The sequence below is a fragment of the Meles meles genome, chromosome 11 (assembly GCF_922984935.1).
Source record: "Meles meles chromosome 11, mMelMel3.1 paternal haplotype, whole genome shotgun sequence".
Lineage (NCBI taxonomy): Eukaryota > Metazoa > Chordata > Mammalia > Carnivora > Mustelidae > Meles > Meles meles.
The window spans coordinates 20198275-20216301 of record NC_060076.1 but is presented as its reverse complement, the minus strand read 5'-3'; the positions used below and the strand labels follow the sequence as shown (position 1 = coordinate 20216301).

At 51.9% G+C, this 18027-nt stretch overlaps 1 protein-coding gene across 9 annotated transcripts in view; it reads left to right on the top strand.

The window, feature by feature from the left end:
* The window catches only part of RGS3 (regulator of G protein signaling 3), a 129997-nt gene that overhangs the window by 85540 nt on the left and 26430 nt on the right, over nucleotides 1-18027 (top strand). Inside the window, exon 1 of one of the 9 annotated variants that reach the window (XM_046021755.1) lies at nucleotides 11622-12011. The exons of 6 other annotated variants lie outside the window; for them this stretch is intronic. In XM_046021755.1, the coding sequence (XP_045877711.1) occupies nucleotides 11964-12011 (48 nt within the window). In that variant the 5' untranslated portion in view covers nucleotides 11622-11963. Of the gene's footprint in view, nucleotides 1-11621; nucleotides 12012-12153; nucleotides 12201-12224; nucleotides 12399-18027 lie in introns of those variants that run through there. 2 more of the 9 variants (XM_046021757.1, XM_046021756.1) reach the window with 2 other exon arrangements.

Genomic DNA, 18027 nt, shown 5'->3' with positions numbered 1-18027 from the left:
GCGAGGATTGGACCGTGGTGGCCCAGTGCCAGAGCCCCTTGGATCACTCTGCATTACTGCTTTCTGGCCTTCACAGACCAACCAAGCAGCTTCAGACCACGAGGGAGGCTGTTGTCAGAATAAAGGCCAGGTCTCCGCTCGGCTCTCAAGGCTCTCACTGGGTACGCTCTACTCTCATTGTGTGGCTCCAGTCCGGCTGCCCTGGACTTCTCCAAAGTCCGTGCATCCTTCTCCGAACTCCGTGCATTCATATTTCAGCCATTCCACCTATGGTTGCCTGCTCCCCTTTGTGGCCCCTGCAGTCCACAAACTTTAGGGCTCAGTTCCTCTCCTGAGACACCGTTCTTGGACGTGCATCAGAAGTCGTCGTTTCCTTCTCTGTGCCCCCATGGCATTCATCCTTAACAGTGTGTCAGGCAGATATGTCTCTTCTGCAAGACTGTGAGCTCCTTGGCAGCCAGTAGCCGTCCTATTTTGTCTATTTCTTTTTCTGTTACTGCCCTATTCTTGGTACGCACTCAGGAGATGTTGTAGAATTGAATTGGGTCCTATGGTTTGAGACTCTCATGTTCTAGAGTTTAAATAAGGAAACTGAGTCTCAAACCAGGGAAGTGACCTGGCCATAGTTATGGGCAAGTTAGTGGCCAAGCCAAATCTCCTGACTGTCTTGGTTGAGAGCTTTCTCTTTTGCGCCTCCATTTGGTGAGACCAGAGCCTGGATCCCCACGTGTTTTACTAAACAATCTGGGCAGGTTCATTTCAGGGTCATGGATACTACCATAGCCTATGCTGACTCCTGGAATCCTCAGAGACAAAGGAGAACTGACCAGAACTGCTCCCAAGGTTCTCTTCCCCAGATTTGTGGGGCTCCCCTCTCACTGAAACTCTTGTCCTCAGAGAAAACCAGAATAGGATTCTGAAGATCTTGGTTCAAATCCTGATGTTGCCGGTAACTCACTGTGGGCTTTGGGCAAATTGCTCTCTCTCTCTGATCATCTGCTTCTTTACCAAGAAAAATGAGGCCGTTGAGTCTAGATGAGCTCCAGGAGTCATCTTCAAAGCCTCAGAACTCTTAGTAGCAGGTTAAAGGGAGAAAGAAAACAGACATTTTGGTCTTCACATTGGAACAAGAGTGTATGCATGGTGGGTATATGCAAATGTGTGGTTAATATTCACCATGTGGTTAATATTCACATTAGTATGTGGTTAATATTCATCATGTACTCACGATATACTTACGGATCTCATACTGGAGGGGATCCCTATCATAGGTACACAAATTATAAACACACTCCTGCCTCCTCCCACCCAAAGGTGCCTCCTTCGAGGCTGGTCCCTGGGAAGCCAGTACAAAGAATTTTCCAACCCCAAATCCTCGCCTCCTCCTTCTTCCTTTCTACCCACCAGACTCTTGTTTGAACTTCACATATATGTGTTCTTTAACCTTTCCCACGACTGGGTCTATGGCCTACGCTGACTTTCAAGTGGAATTTGTGGTAATCAATATTCAGTACCTTTTGTTTCTCATATGGTCAGAAATCTCCTTCAGACTCTTCCCCAGAAGTCACCCCTGATGTTTTTCATTGCCTTTAATGTAAATCTTCTTTCGCTCAAACACTATTCCAGGTAGATTTCCTTAAACAGTGTCTTTCAAATGGGAATGACTTTCTCTGATAGCTTTCGTCTGTTGCTCCTTGTGGAAGAATGTTAAGGGTTAAGTAGGCTAGCCCAAGAAGCTGACCACCATTTATAACAGAGTTTTCAGTGGGAGAGCGCATTCTGAGACCCGTAATCAACTCTCAGATAGACCTTGGGAACACAACTCAACACATACCCAAGAGCCGATGAATACAGTGTTTATTTTATGAATGACTAGAGTTTTGATGGAACCACTGAACCTTTGAATGGGGAACTGAAAATCCTCCCTCCTCTCACACCAAGATGGGTTGATGAACAAGCTGATTTATAAAAACAAAGACCAAGAGAGGGGCAAGAACCTGGCCAAGGGCCAAGCAGTTGGTGTTCAAACTGAAACTAGGCCGCCTAGCTTTAGCTTCTAGTCCAGTGTTCCTCTTCTGTGGCTTTTGAAGAGTCGGCCAGGTTGGGGGTAGAGGAGGGCACAGATGTCCTAGATGCCCTCCTTGTCTCACTCAGCTGTGTTGTCATTAGAAAAAGTAAGTCACCACTTTGGGCTGTAATGGAAATACTGAGAAACGGCCTGGCTAATGGCGTGGGGAGAGGTTGTCTAGTCGGCTGGCTGGTCTATAAATTCCTGGTGTGTTCCTGCTGGAGCGGAATGAATGGGGCTGCTGTTCCACCTGGGGCTCTGAGCGTGGCAGGACTGGTGGAGATGCTCCCTGTGCTCTGTTCTAAAAATAGTGGTGGGAATGGAGCTGAGGGGAAGAGGAAGGGGGGGATCCTTTGGGAGCTGGGTGGGGCGCCTCACCCCCTTCCTCTTCCTGCCAGGCTCTATGTGAGGAAGGGCCATAGGTTCAGAGGATTTAGGTCTGGGAGGGTCCTCGAGCCATCATCCTTCACACCCTGTCCGCACACAGAAGAAGAGCCCCCGCGAACCCCAAGAGGAGAATGGACTGGCCAGCAGTGGCTGGACCTAGGGAGAAGGTCTCTGCTGGCAGGCTCTTTTCCCCCTGCTGTTTCAGCAGGGAAGCTGCAGGCTTTGGGAGGCTTTTTCTCACTGCCTCTGGGCGTGCACAGAGCCTGGGAACTCCTGAGGCCGGATGTGGTTGGGCTTCCTGAGAGTCGCCCAGCAGGCGAGGAGTACCGGCCAGTCTGCCCAGAGCCCTGACCTCTGCCAGTGGGCCTTCTAGCGCCACGCCTTCCCTTTGCTGGTGTCCCCACCCTTGCTAACTTGTTCTTCGGTCGCCTCCTGGACGGTCTGCGGGGACGGCAGACAAGGGCCTACAGGACAGAGGGCCTATTAGCTCAGGACCTTTCTCTGCCCTTCCTCAGGAACAAGGACACCTAGCTAGGGTAGAGGCAGGGGCCTGGGCCCAAACCCAGTTTTGCTTCTCTGTAGCTGTGCAATTAGTGGTAGGTGTCATCTGTGCGTCTACATAGTGGTAGGTAGCATCTGTCAAATGAGATGAGGACCCCTATCTCGCTGGATTCTTGGGAGCACTTGAGGGGATGGGCTGTGTGAAGTCCCGGCATGCAGAAGGTACTCAGTCATGGTAGCTGTCATGCACACAGACTTGACTTTCTGAACCCCTCTCCTTGGGGCTTCTACCAATGGAGGCTTGACAGGTATTGTTTTGTTTATTAAAGGCAGTTGACGTCTGTCGTGTTGTTACAAAAGCGAATCATGTTTATTATGAAGAAAACATTTAATACAGTTGAAGCAGAAGAAGGAAATGAAGTTCACTTTTAATCCCAACACCCAGAGACAATCGCTGTTAACATTTTGGGGTGTATCCTGTCAGGCATTTTTTTATACACATGAGTATCTACTTTGCAGATTGGGGTTACTGGTGCACACAACATTCTAACTTGTTTTTTTTCCGTTCAGCGATGTGTGGTATATCCATATTTCATGTCAATAAATATCTTCTACAGCATCATTTTTAGCACTTGGGGAGTATTTCATTGTGTTTATCTAAATGATCTCCAGTAGTTCAACATGTAGGTAACATGTAGGTTGTTTCTAGTTTTTCTTTTCTTTTTTTTTTTTTAAAGATTTATTTATTTGAGAAAGAGTGAGCATGAATGGGAGGAGGGGCAGAGGGAGAGGGAGAGGAAATCTCAAGCAGACTCCCCGATGAGCAGGGAGCCCAACGGAGGCTTGACCTCATGACCCATGAGATCATGACCTGAGCTAAAACCAAGAGCCTGGCACCCAACTGACTGAGCCACCCAAGTGCCCCTCCAACTTTTCATTGTTACAAAACCCTGAGATAAAAATACTTACAGGCATATCTTGGCATCCCCCAGCATCATCCAGTATACATGTTTGACCCTCCACAAATATTTGTTGAATGAATTTTATCAGAATAAATTCCAGGTAGTAGAATTCCGAGCCAGAAGGTATATATTTGTAAAAAAGCTTCTTGATACCTATTTCTAAATGACTCCCTGGAATGGTTGTACGAACTTATGATCTATACTTTAAAGATTTTATTTACTTACTTTATTTGGTGGGGGGGGAGAGTGAGAGAGAGTGCAAGAGCAGAGGGAAGGGGCAAAGGGAACGGGAGAGAATCTCAAGCAGACTCTGGGCTGAGTGTGGAGCCCAATGAGAGGCTCGATCTCAAGACCCTGAGATCATGACCTGAGCCAAAACCAAGAGTTGGACACTTAAGTGACTGAGCCATTCAGGTGCCCCAGGACTTTCCCTTTTTAGCACAGAAAGTCCTGCTTGTTGAGAAACCCTTTTTGTCCCAAGCAAACTGAGAGTCTGCGTGAGAGAATGCCCATTTCCCTGCACCCTCACCAACACTGCATTGTTACTCTTCAATGGGGCTTAACGCCTTTGATTTCTAGAGATGTTGAATATTTGTTTATATGCCTTTAGTCACTTGCGTTGCCTCTTTTGTGAGTCCTTTTGCACATTTAAAATATTGGGCTGCTTACAGTTTATTAGCTGACAAGAGCTCTCTATGTAATAAAGATATTTGTGTTTATTTTTTATTATTCTTTAAAACTGTAGTTGTTAAAAAAAAACTGTAGTTGTTTCCAATTGATAGGTAGTCAGTCATGTCTATAAATTGTTTTGGTAGCATCTTTTTTTTTTAAAAAAAGATTTTATTTATTTATTTCAAAGAGCAAGAGACAGGGAGAGAGGGAACATATATATGCAGGGGGAGTGGGGGAGGGAGAAGCAGGTTTCCCGCCGAGCAGGGACCCTGACTCAGGGCTTGATCCTAGGGCCCTGGCTGGGATCATGACCCAAGCTGAAGGCAGATGCTCAATGACTGAGCCACCCAGGGGCCCCTCAGTAGCCACTTTTTGAGATATTATTTATATGTCATAGAATTCATTCATTCATTGTGGGTTTTTTGGTGTATTCCCCAGACTTCTGCAACAATCACCACAATCAATATTAGAATCTCCAGAAGAGGGGCGCCTGGGTGGCTCAGTGGTTTAAGCCTCTGCCTTCGGCTCAGTTCATGATCCCAAGGTCCTGGGATCGAGCCCCGCATCGGGCTCTCTGCTCAGCGGGGAGCTTGCTTCCCTTCCTCTCTCTCTGCCTGCCTCTCTGCCTACTTGTGATCTCTGTCTGCCAAGTAAATAAATACAAAATCTTAAAAAAAAAAGAAAGAAAGAAAGAAAGAAAGTATCTGCAGAAGAAAGCAGACCCTGCAGCTGTCAGCCGCCACCTCCTCCAACCCAAGGCCACCCCTGAGACACTTTCTTGACTGTATAGACTTGCCTCTTCTGGACAGTTCATGTAAGTGGAATCCTGTAATATTTGGGGTTTGGTGGCCGGCTTCTTTCACTTCGTGTCATATTTACAGGGTTCACACGTAGGGTAGCACGTGACCTTGCTTCGTTTCTCTGTATGGCTGTCTAATATTTCACGGACGGGTAGATCCAGGGCTACGCCACATTTCATTTACCCGGTCATCCATGGATGAACGTTTGAGCTGTTTCTGCCTTGCAGCTACTGTGGATAGGGTTGCTGTAAATGCTTGTGTGCAGGTTTTTGTGTGGACATATGTATCTGCTTCTCGGCAATATGTGCCTCCCCCGGGTCAAATGGCAACTTTATGTGTAACTTTTGGAGGACCCGCTAGACTGTTTTCCAGAGGGGCTGCATGATTTCTCCTTGCCACCATCAGTGTATGAGGGTTCCACTTTCCCTACATTCTCTCGGATATCACTTGTTATTTTCCCATTTTTAAAAACGATGTTATTTCCCATTTTTAAAAACGATAGCCATCCTTGTGGGTCTGAAGTCGTATCTTGCTGTGGTTTTGAATTGCATTTTTCTGATGACTAATACAGCTATAAATTTTTAATTTTTTTTGCCTTTGGGGTTGTGGTATTCACCACAGGATTATATAATATTCACCCCCCACCTTGAACTGTATGGTTTATTTTTCAAGTTTTACCCCCCTCCTCATTAACTGTCTATTCCTACAGCGGGTTGAGACTTAATAATTTTAGCTTTATGTAAGTGGCCGTAGTCATCCCAAAGCTGCCCTCTCAGTATTCTGCAAAATTTCCTCTGGAATGCTGTACCCTCGTTAGTCAGCCGGGGTTTTACCCTTACCTTTTCCATAGACATATTTCCATTTGGGCATGTCACCAGATCTAGAATAGTTTGTCCTCACCTCCTACTACCCACAATGAATATGTCAGCTGACCCATACTTCTCTTTGCTTTCTTCCACGCCTCCCAGGGATGGTTGAAATCATCTGGAATTTTAGTTTCTGATTATTATCATTTTTAGACTATCCATCCTGTTTTAAGTGTCATTTATTTAAGTTGCATTCAGCTCCTCAATTATGTTATCAGTAGTTCAGTGTATGTATGTTTCTGGATTCATTGCTCGCCAGTCTCTTGGATACCACACCATCTCGTTCTTGACTCCTTGGCTCGGACTCATTCTTTTTTTTCTGGAGAGCTCTCTTGAGTAATTTTTCCATAAAGCGTCTATGGGTGGCATAATTTCTTAGTCTTTCAAAGTCTGAAAATATTTGCCATCATGTTTGAGTCATCGTTTTCCGACGTCGAGAATTCTAGGCTAGCAGTCCTTGTTCTCCAGATATTTGAGGGCGATGCTCTGTCATCCCAGCATTTATGCTGTAGGAAGCACAGTCCTCAGTTGATTCTCTAAAGTTTCTTTATGGAAACAAGCAGCATTTCTCTTTCTAGTCTTTGGAATTTGGAAATGTCACCAGATCATTACTGAGCTCTTTGTTCTCCATGGGTAGTTTTTCCTGGTACCAAACGGGCAAGCCCTTTCAGCTTATGTTGGCTCCGGCAAGCAGGTGAATGGTGGTGCCCATTCTCGAAGGCAGAAACAGTAAAGAGGGACCAGTTTGGGCAACAAGATCATGAATCCCACTGCAGTACAGGTATTGTGATGGGAGGACTAGTTAGTGGTTTCTCATGGAAACAAGAACATTTAGACCAGGGCATCTTAAACCACCTGTGGTGAAGGGCCTTATGCTTTTATAAAGCTCACACTGCATGTGATTTCCCCTGCTGGTTTGCTAACGCTCAAACTGGCCTTGTACCCAATCCACATTCAGTTAAGACCAGTACACCGGTCTCGGGCTTGCGTACCACATCAATGTCAAGTAGCTACAAAAGTTTCTAAACACTTGATTTTGCTGCTCATCCAACAAGAAGTTCGTGTATCAGTACGATTCTGCAGACCATGCCGAGTAACACTGACCTCGTCAAACCCCGGTGCCCATTTTAGAAACACGGAAGCTGAGACCCAGAGAGGAGACTGGCCTTGCCCTAGATCTTACAGACGACCGCAGCAAAATCAGCATCTCAGTCCGGTCTTTCCTCTGCTGACCCTCTCTTGTGGTGGCCTGGGCCCAAGTCCAGCAGGCCAAGCAGCAAGTAGACTCAGGAGGCCCTGTATCTAGCAGCCAAGGTCACAGGGCTGGCCTCCATGTATCTGAGTTGGTGGGTCTGTGCTGAAAGCTGGCCAAGAACTCAGGAAGTCAGGACCCAGCCTGACCCTGAAGCTGGCACAAGCACAGTGGGTTGGGGATTGCTCCTGAAGCCTGAAATCCTAGGCCAGCATGTGGCCAGTTGGACTGCAGCCGGGAAGGGAGACCATCTCAGCTCTTGGCCCCCCTGTACCTCTGCAGCCGCCGGAGGTCAGATCGATGTCACTTGAGGCGGCAGCGGTGTGTTCCCATGTTGTGGGCAGAAGCCAGCCAGGGGCAGTTCGCAGGGACAGCTCTGCAGGTGAACATTTGATCTTCTGGATTTCACTGCCCGTGGGTTTTTCCTCATTGTGGTTGGGAGATCTAGTTCCCGGGAGCAGACTGGGACTCGGCCTTGCTGCCTGAAATTGCTGAGGAGGGAATCGCTTCTCGGCTTTTTGGCTAAGATTAAGTGGAGTATCTGAAGTTGCTGAAGAAGGTGAAGAAGGGGAAGAAGCAAGAGGACAAGTGCTTAGGGAGCAGAAGCAGGGGGCAGAGCATCCAGGGGAAGAGCATAGGCCGTGGGGCCATTTTACAGATGAGGCAACTGAGACTCAGAGACATTAAAATGACTTGCCCAAGGTAACTCACACTCTGAGTTTTTTTGTTTGTTTGTTTGTTTTTTTAATTTCAAAGCCTGTGCTCTTTCTAAATTCCACTGACTGAATTCCACAGAATTCCTCTAGTGAGAGAGGCTGGCGGGGCCTGGTACTGGCCAATGAAAGCAGGGAGCAGGGCTGGGTGCACTGGACACCCCTCTCTGGCCTCGTTTTAGGGATGAAAGAGAGACCAGTGAGGGGGAAGGGACTTATCTGGGTTCTGCAGTCTATGGCCAGATCCTCCCATGGACTGGACCTTGACCTGTTGTGTCCCGTCCCACCTCACCACCTGTAGACTGTGCCCCAAAACAAGGCTAGTGCCACCAGGAAGAGCCAGGTACATGGCCTTAGCAAGCAGTGGGGGAGCAGGTCCCCTACTCTGGCATTAGGGTCATGGAAACCAGAACACGGCAGGACAGCCCCTGCCTGCGGTGTCCATGCCAAGGTCAGATCTCGGGAGTGGGCTACTTCCACGTCTGCCTGTGTCCATAGCTGTGTCCACAGCTCTGAGCACAGGCTCCAGCACATGTAGGGATTCAGTGTTTATTGAAGTAGCAAATAAATCTGTCTTGACTGACTCCTCTGTGGGGAGTCCCTTCCTGAATGGAGTCTGCAGATCTCGAAACCAGGGATGCGAGACACAGTGAGTAAAGACCCAGAAATTCCTAAGTGTCTTAGCAGATTTAAGACAGATCATTCTAGTCTCCTAAGCCCAGGCTCATAATACTCTTCTATAGAAGGTTGGGGCAGTGGCTGGTCTTTGGAGAAGGTGGGGAGAAGCATCCCTGAGCTTAGGCTTTCACTTCCCTGCCACCTAAGCACAGACGTGGCTCTTTCATACTCCAGGGAGAATGCACGGGCTGCCCTGCGCAGTGGTGCAGGGCACAGTGGAGAGTGGACTGGCCTTGACCCATAGCTCTGCCCTTACTAGTACATGACCCTGACGATGTTTCATCGACATCTTTCTGCCTCTGTTTACTCATTTGTAAAGTGGGGACATTAGACATCATATCTGGTGGGGCTGTGAAGGTTTCATGAGTCAATAATTGGGAAGTGCTTTGACCAGTGCTGGGGCATAGGAAGTGTCAAACAAACGTGTGTCGAGTGAATTAGGTGGATTGGTAAATGCAGCCCGGGCCTTGAGTGCCCAGTGCCGATCCCTGTGGCCAGTGGACCATCTAGATCTCACCGTCCTCTGATCCCAGCTCCCCCTGTGCTGAGCAGCGTTATCATTTATGCAGGTCTGAGGAACACTGGGGTGTAGTGGAAGGAGCGCTAGACTGAGAGTGAGCAAATCCTGGGTCCCAGCCCTGCCACTCAGTTTCTCTGTGTCCTTGGGAAAGTCACTTTCTCTTTCTGGGCCTCGGATTCACTGTCTATAAATGGGAGACAGCAGTGAGAGATCTCCAAGGGCCCTTTTGGCTTAGATAGGCTGAGTGTCCGCGACTCCCCCTCCTGCCCCAGTACACTGGGAGACCCACCTGCTTTGCTGATTTGCGTCTGGAGCTATGGAGAGGCAGAAGGCAGTGGCTGTGTGGGCTCCCCCAGGCACAAAGTATTCTCCTGACCTGGCCTGGCAGGCTCCTGGGCTTCAGGGCGCTGAACTGCTGGGCCCTTTTGCTCATTATCCTTGTGCTCCAGAGCAATGATGAATGCATTCTGGATCTGTTCTGGACCCCGCCCCACGGACTGGCAGAGCTGCTCTGCCCATCGTGGCACAGTGTCTAATTACAGACGCACTATTCTGGCTGTGTGGCTGATGTCTGTCTCCCTGAGGAACTTTGTGAGTACAGGGCCCAGGTCTGTCCATTCTCGACCGCATCCCTAGGGCCCAGCACAGAGCCTGGCATGTAGTTGGCACTCTAGAACCATTTGTTGATGGAGAGGTGAAGACCCAGCTGAAATGTAGGGCTTCCTCTCATGTCAAGAAACCCTCCATTCAGGCTCTCCACCCTAAGCAATCTTATTCCAAGCAGCAGAAATTCCACCCCGGGAACCAATCAGCCCTACTAGAAATTGGTCAGCCCCGTTAGAACTGGACTGTCTTGAGGCTCATCTTCTTAGTTTCTTTTTTTTTTTTTAAGATTTTATTTATTTATTTGTCAGAGAGATAGAGAGAGTACAGGCAGGCAGAGTGGCAGGCAGAGGCAGAGGGAGAAGCAGGCTCCCTGCGGAGCAAGGAGCCCAATGTGGGACTCAATCCCAGGACGCTGGGATCATGACCTGAGCCAAAGGCAGCTGCTTAACCGACTGAGCTACCCAGACGCCCCAGCGTCTTCTTAGTTTCCCAGGATAATATGGACCCTGCTTCCCAGGAGCCTGCAGGATGACAGTCAGGGACAGGGAGATGGGCAGTGAGAGACATTCAGAGACAATGAGACTGACACAGGGAGACTAAGAGGTGGAGGAGAACACTTCAGCCCAGGGTGGGGTGAGGTGGGAAAGGGGCACAGGGGCTCCTTCTGCCCATCACTTCCCCCGTGTGACATCCCGGGTGCCCGCTGCTCTGGTAGTAAGCAGTTTTGGGCTGGAGCTGCTGTCGGATGGGCACCCCAGCTTGGGCCCCAGGCACAACCGAGGCTGCCTTTGTTGATCAGACAACCAACTGCAGCAGCCATAGCCACAACGTCAGACAGCTGGGCGCTTGGCAAAGCAGCCTCTGGGGCCGGGGGGAGGCTATGCTGGAGTGAGGAGTGGCCACCCTGCTGTTGGCCCAACTGGTCTTCAGTCCTGGCTTCACAGCCTGCTAGCTGTGTGACACGACCATTCTGTACCTGAGATTCAACATCTGTGAATAGGGCAGTCAGAGCCTCACAAGGTGCTGGTGGGGATACAGTGAATTTACGAAGGCCAAATTCTGGGAATAATGCCTGGCATGGGATCCCTGAACAAGAGTTATCAGCCCCATTTTACAGATGAGGAAACCTGGGCTCAGAGGTAGGCAGGGACTTGATCAGGATTGCCCAGCCACCGAGTGCTGGAGCTGGAACTGGAACTGGGGGCTCTTGCCTCCCAGTCCGGGGCTCTTTCTTCTGCACGCCCCCCCCCCCCCACTGTCCCTTGGTTAGGGATGTCTCTTTCACTTGTGGCCCTAACCCTTGAGCTGTTGTAATGTGCTCCTCCCAGCCATCATATTGTGGGGGAGGAAGCCCCACACTCTCTGCCTATCTGATTCCCCGGAGTTTGACACACACAAGTGCTAAGCTCCGGCAACACTGGATGGTGCTGCTGTGCCACTCCCCCATCCCCGAGGCGGTGACATTCTCAGAATCAGCGGCTCCTGGGCTGCAGGACCCTGGGTTAAATCGCAGCCGCCCACAGGGATGTGAGCAGCGTGGGGGTGGGGGTGTGACGGGAAGCCCGGGCGGGTGATTGGCTCCATCCTGCCCGGAGCAGGAGCCAGTGGCTTTGCACTGCCCCAGCCTGGGTGGGGAGCCCTCAGCATGCCTGTGGGGTGCACGGCTCAGGGATCCCAGCGCCAGGGGCTGCCACCGTCAGCGATGGCTGCCTCTCCCTCCAGAGCGGCTCTTGAGGGGCCAGCCCAGGCCCCGGGGACCAGGCATGGGGGAGCCAGGACCTGTGCGTGCATGCGTGTGAGTGTGAGCATGTAACGGAGCAGCCCAGCCGGCAGAAGGACTGAGGACTGGCTGCTGGAGGACAGGGACACTTCCCGAGACATCGCGCTCTCCTCCTCCTCCTCCGATGAAAGTGACTTGGGGAATCAGAGTTTTCTTTGATGGAAGAAAGAAATCCAGAGCAGCAGCGCGGTGGCCGGCTGGACAGGGTGTGTATTTGGAAAGGAGGAAGAGGAGGAGGAGGAGGAAGAGGAGGAGGGCAAAAAGGAGGAGGAGGAGGAAGAGGAGGAGGGGCGAGTGATGCAAGGGTTTTGAAAACGCTACCTAGATGTGGGAGGTGGAACCTGGTCATTTGGTTCTGCTTTTCCCAGCAGGTATCGCTCCCCTGGGGAACTTGGGTAAGTCCATAAATAGCTCTGCTGACACAAAGAAGCTCTGTCTGGGGACGGCCGCCGCTTGACACGGGCGGCCAGGAGCTGCCACAGCCACGGCCGCCGGGCCCGCCTGCGGGAGGAGCCTGGTGGAGACCGGGCTGGCGGGCTGGCTGGCGGGAGCGGCAGCCAGGAGTCTCCTGGGTCCCTGCTGGAGTGTGCTGGGTAGGTGCCTTGGTGACAGGGTGGGTGTGTGGTAGGCGGGGGTAGGGGGGCTCTTGTCCAGGCCACCCCATGCCCCTGTTCCTATTGTTTCTTCCCCAGGGCAGCCATTGATAGGCACGCTGCAACTAAATCGTGTGTGTTACGCTGAGATAGCTGTGTGTGTGTGTGTGTGTATCTGTCTGTCGGTCGGTCTTTCTCAGGGTAGGGACCCACAGGGCCAGAGGCACGCTACCACTGTGTGCTGCTCTCCACTTCTAGGCTGGTCAACTGGTTTTTCTTTCTGGGAGAAAGGAATGTTTGGTGACCACAAGTTGGGACATTGCATGGGGAGGGCGCACTCAGCCAGCCGTGCTTGTGATCATGTCAGGGATGCTGACTCTACTCCAGACACCAGGGGCGGCTGCTCTCTCGCCTAGTTCCGGGTTGGCAAGGAGGTGGTCTGGGGTGGGGGTGGGGTGGGTGGTGGGTGGTGGGGAGGCGGGTCTCAGCCAGTAGGCGTGGGGGAGGGCAGGGGGAGGGTTTGCTTCTGATTCCAGAGACTTCTGCTGAAATGTCCACAGGAAGCACAGGCAGGAGTGCTCTGCCCCCTGAGTCCTTTGAGAAGCGTCCTGCACCTGCTCCCTTGGCTCCAGATGAGAACTGTGGGGCAGGGGGTGAATGTTAGGGACTTACTCACCCCACAGAGCTAACCACGGTGAGGGCATAGAGGCCAATTCTTTTTTCGACTTGGAAGTCCCACATTTCTACTCTTGTCCTAAGGTGTCTGGGAAGACCCTCTGTGCCCTGGGACATCTGCGTCGTGGAAGAGGCATGGTCCAGGTTGGGAAGGGGCTGTGTCCACACAGCAGGTGTTTGGCCAGGACCAGGATGGAGGACTTCTGCTTCCTGGAACAGTGAGGACAGGGTACATGGGTGCCATTACCTTACCTGAGTCGCATAGTTCAACTCTGAATCTAGTACTCCTGGCTTGAGATGCCTAGTGGAGCCCAGAGCCACCAGGCCCCTCACTGAAAACTTTGCACACCCTGCTGCCCTCAGGCCCGTGGCTGGGGCTACTGTGGGGCTCCCTTGTCCAGGTGACTGAAGTGGGTGTATCTCTCAGAAGGAAGGAGCTGCAGTGCCTGCGGATCCCAGCCAGGGCCCTGAGGCCATAGTCAGAGTTTCCACCGGGGCCCCTTGAGTCCTCCGTGGCCAGCCAAGGGCACCTCCCTTCTTCCCCAGCCCTAGCATGTGGCATGGCTTAGCCCAGGGCGGGCCCTTCAGGGAGCCACGTTCCACCGCAGGGCTTGCAAAGGCCCAGCCTGGCATCTAAAACAGCCGGGGGGGGGTGGTGACGATGGAGGCGGCTGAGGTGAGGGACCCTCCCCACCCCCACCCCACCATTGGGAAGTCTCCAGGGCCTTGAACCAGACATCCTTGATGGGACTGCTGATTCTAGTACTTGGTATCAGGGCAACCCCCACCCCCACCCCACCCCTAGCTTGCTTGCCTTTGCACATGTTCCCATTGCCCAGAAAACCCATTTCTTCTCTTCAGGTGTTAATGCTGGAGAGCCCAAACTTCTACAGCTAGAGCAAATACAGCCATGGGGACCTATCTGTCCTCTGGTGGTGGCACCCAGGGTGGTTCCTTGATGTCTTATTTACATGGGATCTGGGCCTATTCACCTCTGGGTCTCCAGGGCCTAGCCTGGGACCCAGACCATGGTGGGAAAGGGCCAGGATGGGCTTTCCTTAAGGATAAGCCCTGATGTCCCAGTCAGCTCTTTCTGTCTGTCTCCTAGCTCTGTGTGGCAAACAGTGGTCTCTACCAACTCACGGGCCTAGGGAGGAGTCCCTTTGGAGGAGCCCTAGTTTCTGTGTGGGGCCTAGAGGCTATTTTGCTCCCATAGGGCCAAGTGGTTGGGGGGGAGCGGGATTTGACAGGAGGTAAAACAAGAATGTTAGCTTCAGCCTGTCTGAGGTCACAGGGGAGCCTACTCAGGGGTCGTGCTGGGCTGGGTGGTGTTCATACCAACAACGAGATGGAAGCGGCAGCTCTGGTTGCTTTGAATGCAATGTTCATGGTCCTTTGCATGGACTACAGCGGCTTGGAACCCATCTTGGGCTCCCTTGGGATGCTGCCAACCATGGAGGAGGATTCGGGGTTTTGTGTGGGGCTGATTCTCAGCCACTGGACTGCCTGGCTTTCCCAGAAGGGGCACAGTTGAGGAGGGAGTACCTTTGCCCAGCTGGGCTCCTGGAGGCCCTTAGAGCTTCTTCCCATTTACTAACCCAAGGGCCTGGAGAGGGCTGAGTCCATTTGCCTTCTGGACAGATAGGGGACCAAGGCCGGAGAGGAAGGACTTGCCTGAGGGAACAGTCAACTCTGCAGCCAAGTGGGGACGAGAACCCAGGTCTCCAATTTTCCATCCCAAAGTCCTCTCTATCACACCAACTAGATGACTCTAAGCACCTAGCTTTCATCTTGATGTTCCCTCTTTTTTGTGCTCCCCAGTGACACATTACTTTCTAGAACCCCCCTGGCTTGCCAGCTAGAGCCTGGCTCTCCTCTGAAAATCTGTAGAGAAAGCCCTTGCTTGGCCAATGGGCCAGAGACTGAGGCCCATTCTAGCTCCCACTCACCGGCTGATCTCAGGCAAACATGGCCCCCACTCCCACACCGTGGCTCAGTTTCCCATTTGGAGCAAGCGGAACTGGACCAGGTCCCTTGTAGGGATCCAGTTCTTTGGTTCTCTGTGGACTCTCTTTTCTTCCTGGGTTCTGTGAGTCACCGGTCAGGGCGAGGGTCTGGCGGAACAGGGAGGCAGCCCCTAACCTGTTCCTCGGGCATTTTTGGTCAGAGGCTTTCTCCTGTAAGCTGGAGCCCAGGCCAGGGCTGGGAGCTGTGTTGTTTGCAGAGCCAGGCCGTTTCCAAGATGTCATTGCCCAGGGAAAACCGTCATTCCTCCCAGGGATAAACAAGGCTGCTTATGGCTCAGCCCGCTAAGCCCAGAGAGGCTGGAGCCACTCACAGCAGGCCAGTCAGGCTCAGCCCCAGGGAGCTGCCACCTTCCCCTGCACAGCCAGCTGCGCCCAGGCATCTGGGGTGGGGGTGGAGGTGGGGCGGGATTGGGGACAGGGGAACTGCGCATGACCCGCTGGGGAGATCAGAGTCTCCAGGCACAGAGGAGAGGGTGGGGTGGTGGGGGGTGGGGGTTGGCCCAGGATTCCTTCTTGCTCTGGCAGGGGGCCTCTGTCATCACTCCAGATGTATGGATAGCTGCCAGGGGTGCTCTCTGTTCCAGGTGGCCTGGGGCTTGTCACCTCTCCCTGCCTGCCATGGGCCAGCCTGCTCGCACCTGGCACCGTGCGATCAGGCTGCTGCCGGAGAACTGTCAGTGGCTCCCAACTTAGAAAGGCAGGGGGTATAGTAAGTTCCTTGGAACGGGTCATGCTTTTCCCCATGTAGCCAGGGCTTTCTATGGTGTCCTCGGTTACCTCGTGGTAGGGTTAGCCTCAGGCTACTAGCAGGACCCAGGCATTCGGGGTAAGGTGGCAGAGGGTGGGGGGAGAGAAGAAGCTGGGCAGGGTTTCTGGGAGCCAAGTGACTGGCCATAACCTTGGACAAAGTCTAGGGGCAACCAGGGGGAGGGCCATGGAATGGAAGGGGGTGTGGCCCTGCAGCTCCTTAGGTCAGGGGTCGCAAGCGATGCCCATCCTGGACACGGAAAGCTTCACTGCTCAGACCTTGATAGACGGAGTTCCCAGCTGATCTCAATAGCGACTCTGAATTTGCCCTCTCTGCTTCCCTCCCTTCCTTCCAAAGGCGTTAAATACCAGCTCTGTACCATGCACTGGCCGAGCACTGGAGGTGTAGGCATAAAGGGCCTGGGGCTAAAGATGGGCACGTGATGAATGGTAACAGCACAGCTCTGATGGGGAGACTCAGGGAGGGGGAACCCTGGGGAAGCTTCTAACCCAGCCTGGGAGCCTCAGCAGAGCTTCTTGCAGGAGGTGGAGGCGGAGTCTGGATGCATGGGTGCTTAGCCGTGGAAGGAGCAGGTCTCTATCCCCCCGTCTGCCCACCCTTCCGTAGTGTAGACGTGATTCCTGCCCCACCGGAGAAATCACCTGTGTGTGTCCAGGCGCTGTTCTAATCCCAGGGGAGGCTTCCTAGTGTGTGTTGTGTAGGGGTGTGGGCTCTGGACTGGAGCTTGACAGCTGGGTACCCTTGGGCAAGACACTGACGCTCCCCTTGCCTCCATCTCTTCAGGCAGCGGGCCAGCCTCATTGGGTTAAAGGAGAGGATGTGTGTGCATGAGGGCTTCCTGAGCACTGAGGCTGACTCAAGGCAGCCGCTGAGGGCCGCTAGCACCTTACATCACGGCGGCTATTATTGAACGAGGTGATCTGGGCGAAGCAAGGCACTTGGCACAGGGTCTGACGTAGAGCCGGCTTTCTAGGAGGTGGTGCGGCCGATTCTTGTTGGGGGGAGGGGGAGTTGGCACATGCTTCAGAGATGTGCACTGGGATGGCGGGGGATGGGGGCTCATGGCGGAAGGAGGGAAGGAGGGAAGGGGGGTGGACCCCAGGATGAGGCTTTTGTTTGTCTTTTAAATAAACTTCAGTTGAAATGCAACATCCTTAGAGAAAGATTAGAACTATCCAGCTGATGAGTTTTCACAAAGTAAACAAACTCTACAGGTCAAGAAATAGAACATTCTTGGGGTACCTGGGTAGCTCAGTCGGTTAAGCGGCTACCTTTGGCTCAGGTCATGATCCCAGGGTCTTGGGATCGAGGCCCGCATCAGGCTCCTTGCTCAGCGGGGAACCTACTTCTCCCTCTGCCTGCTCCTCCCCACCGTGTGCTCTCTCTCCCTCAAATAAATAAATAAAATCTTAAAAAAAAAAAAAAAAAAGAAATAGAGCATTCGAGTACCCCAGAAATACCCCACACTCCCTTTTAGTCACCACCGCCCTAAAAGTGACCCCTATCTTGACTTCTCTCATTGATCAGCCTTGCCTGACTTTGAACTTGGTGTCCCCGGAATCACTGAGTATGTACTCCTTCACACTGACTTCTCTAGGTCCACAGATGGATGAGGCGAATGGTCAGCATTCCTGTACGAAGCTTTATTTTGTTCGTTCTCACTGTTGTATTTCGCTGTGTGAATATCCTGCAACTTATACATTCTACCGTGGAACCTTTGGGTTGTTGCCAGTGGGAGGTTATCATGAAGAGCACTGCTGTGAATGGTCCCATAGATGTCTTTCGATGCCCCGTACATACCTTTCTGTTGGGTAAATACGGAAGGTTTACAATTGCTGAGTCATAAAGCGTATATAATTAGCTTTAGCAGATAGTGTCATAGAATCTTCCAAAGTGCGACACCAGTGTGCCGTCTGTGAGCTTTGTACGAGAGCCTCTGTTACTCCACATCCTCACCCACGTTATTGGTATTAGATATTACGATAACTAAATGTGGGTTTAATTTGCATTTCCTGGGTGACTAATGAGTTTCAGGACTTTTCCCTGTGTTGATTGGCCACCTCTTGGTGAAATGCCTCTTCAAGCTTCTCCCCTGTCAGCTTTCTCCTGGGTTGTCTGTCTTTTTCTTACTGATTTGTGGGGGCTTTAAAAATATTCC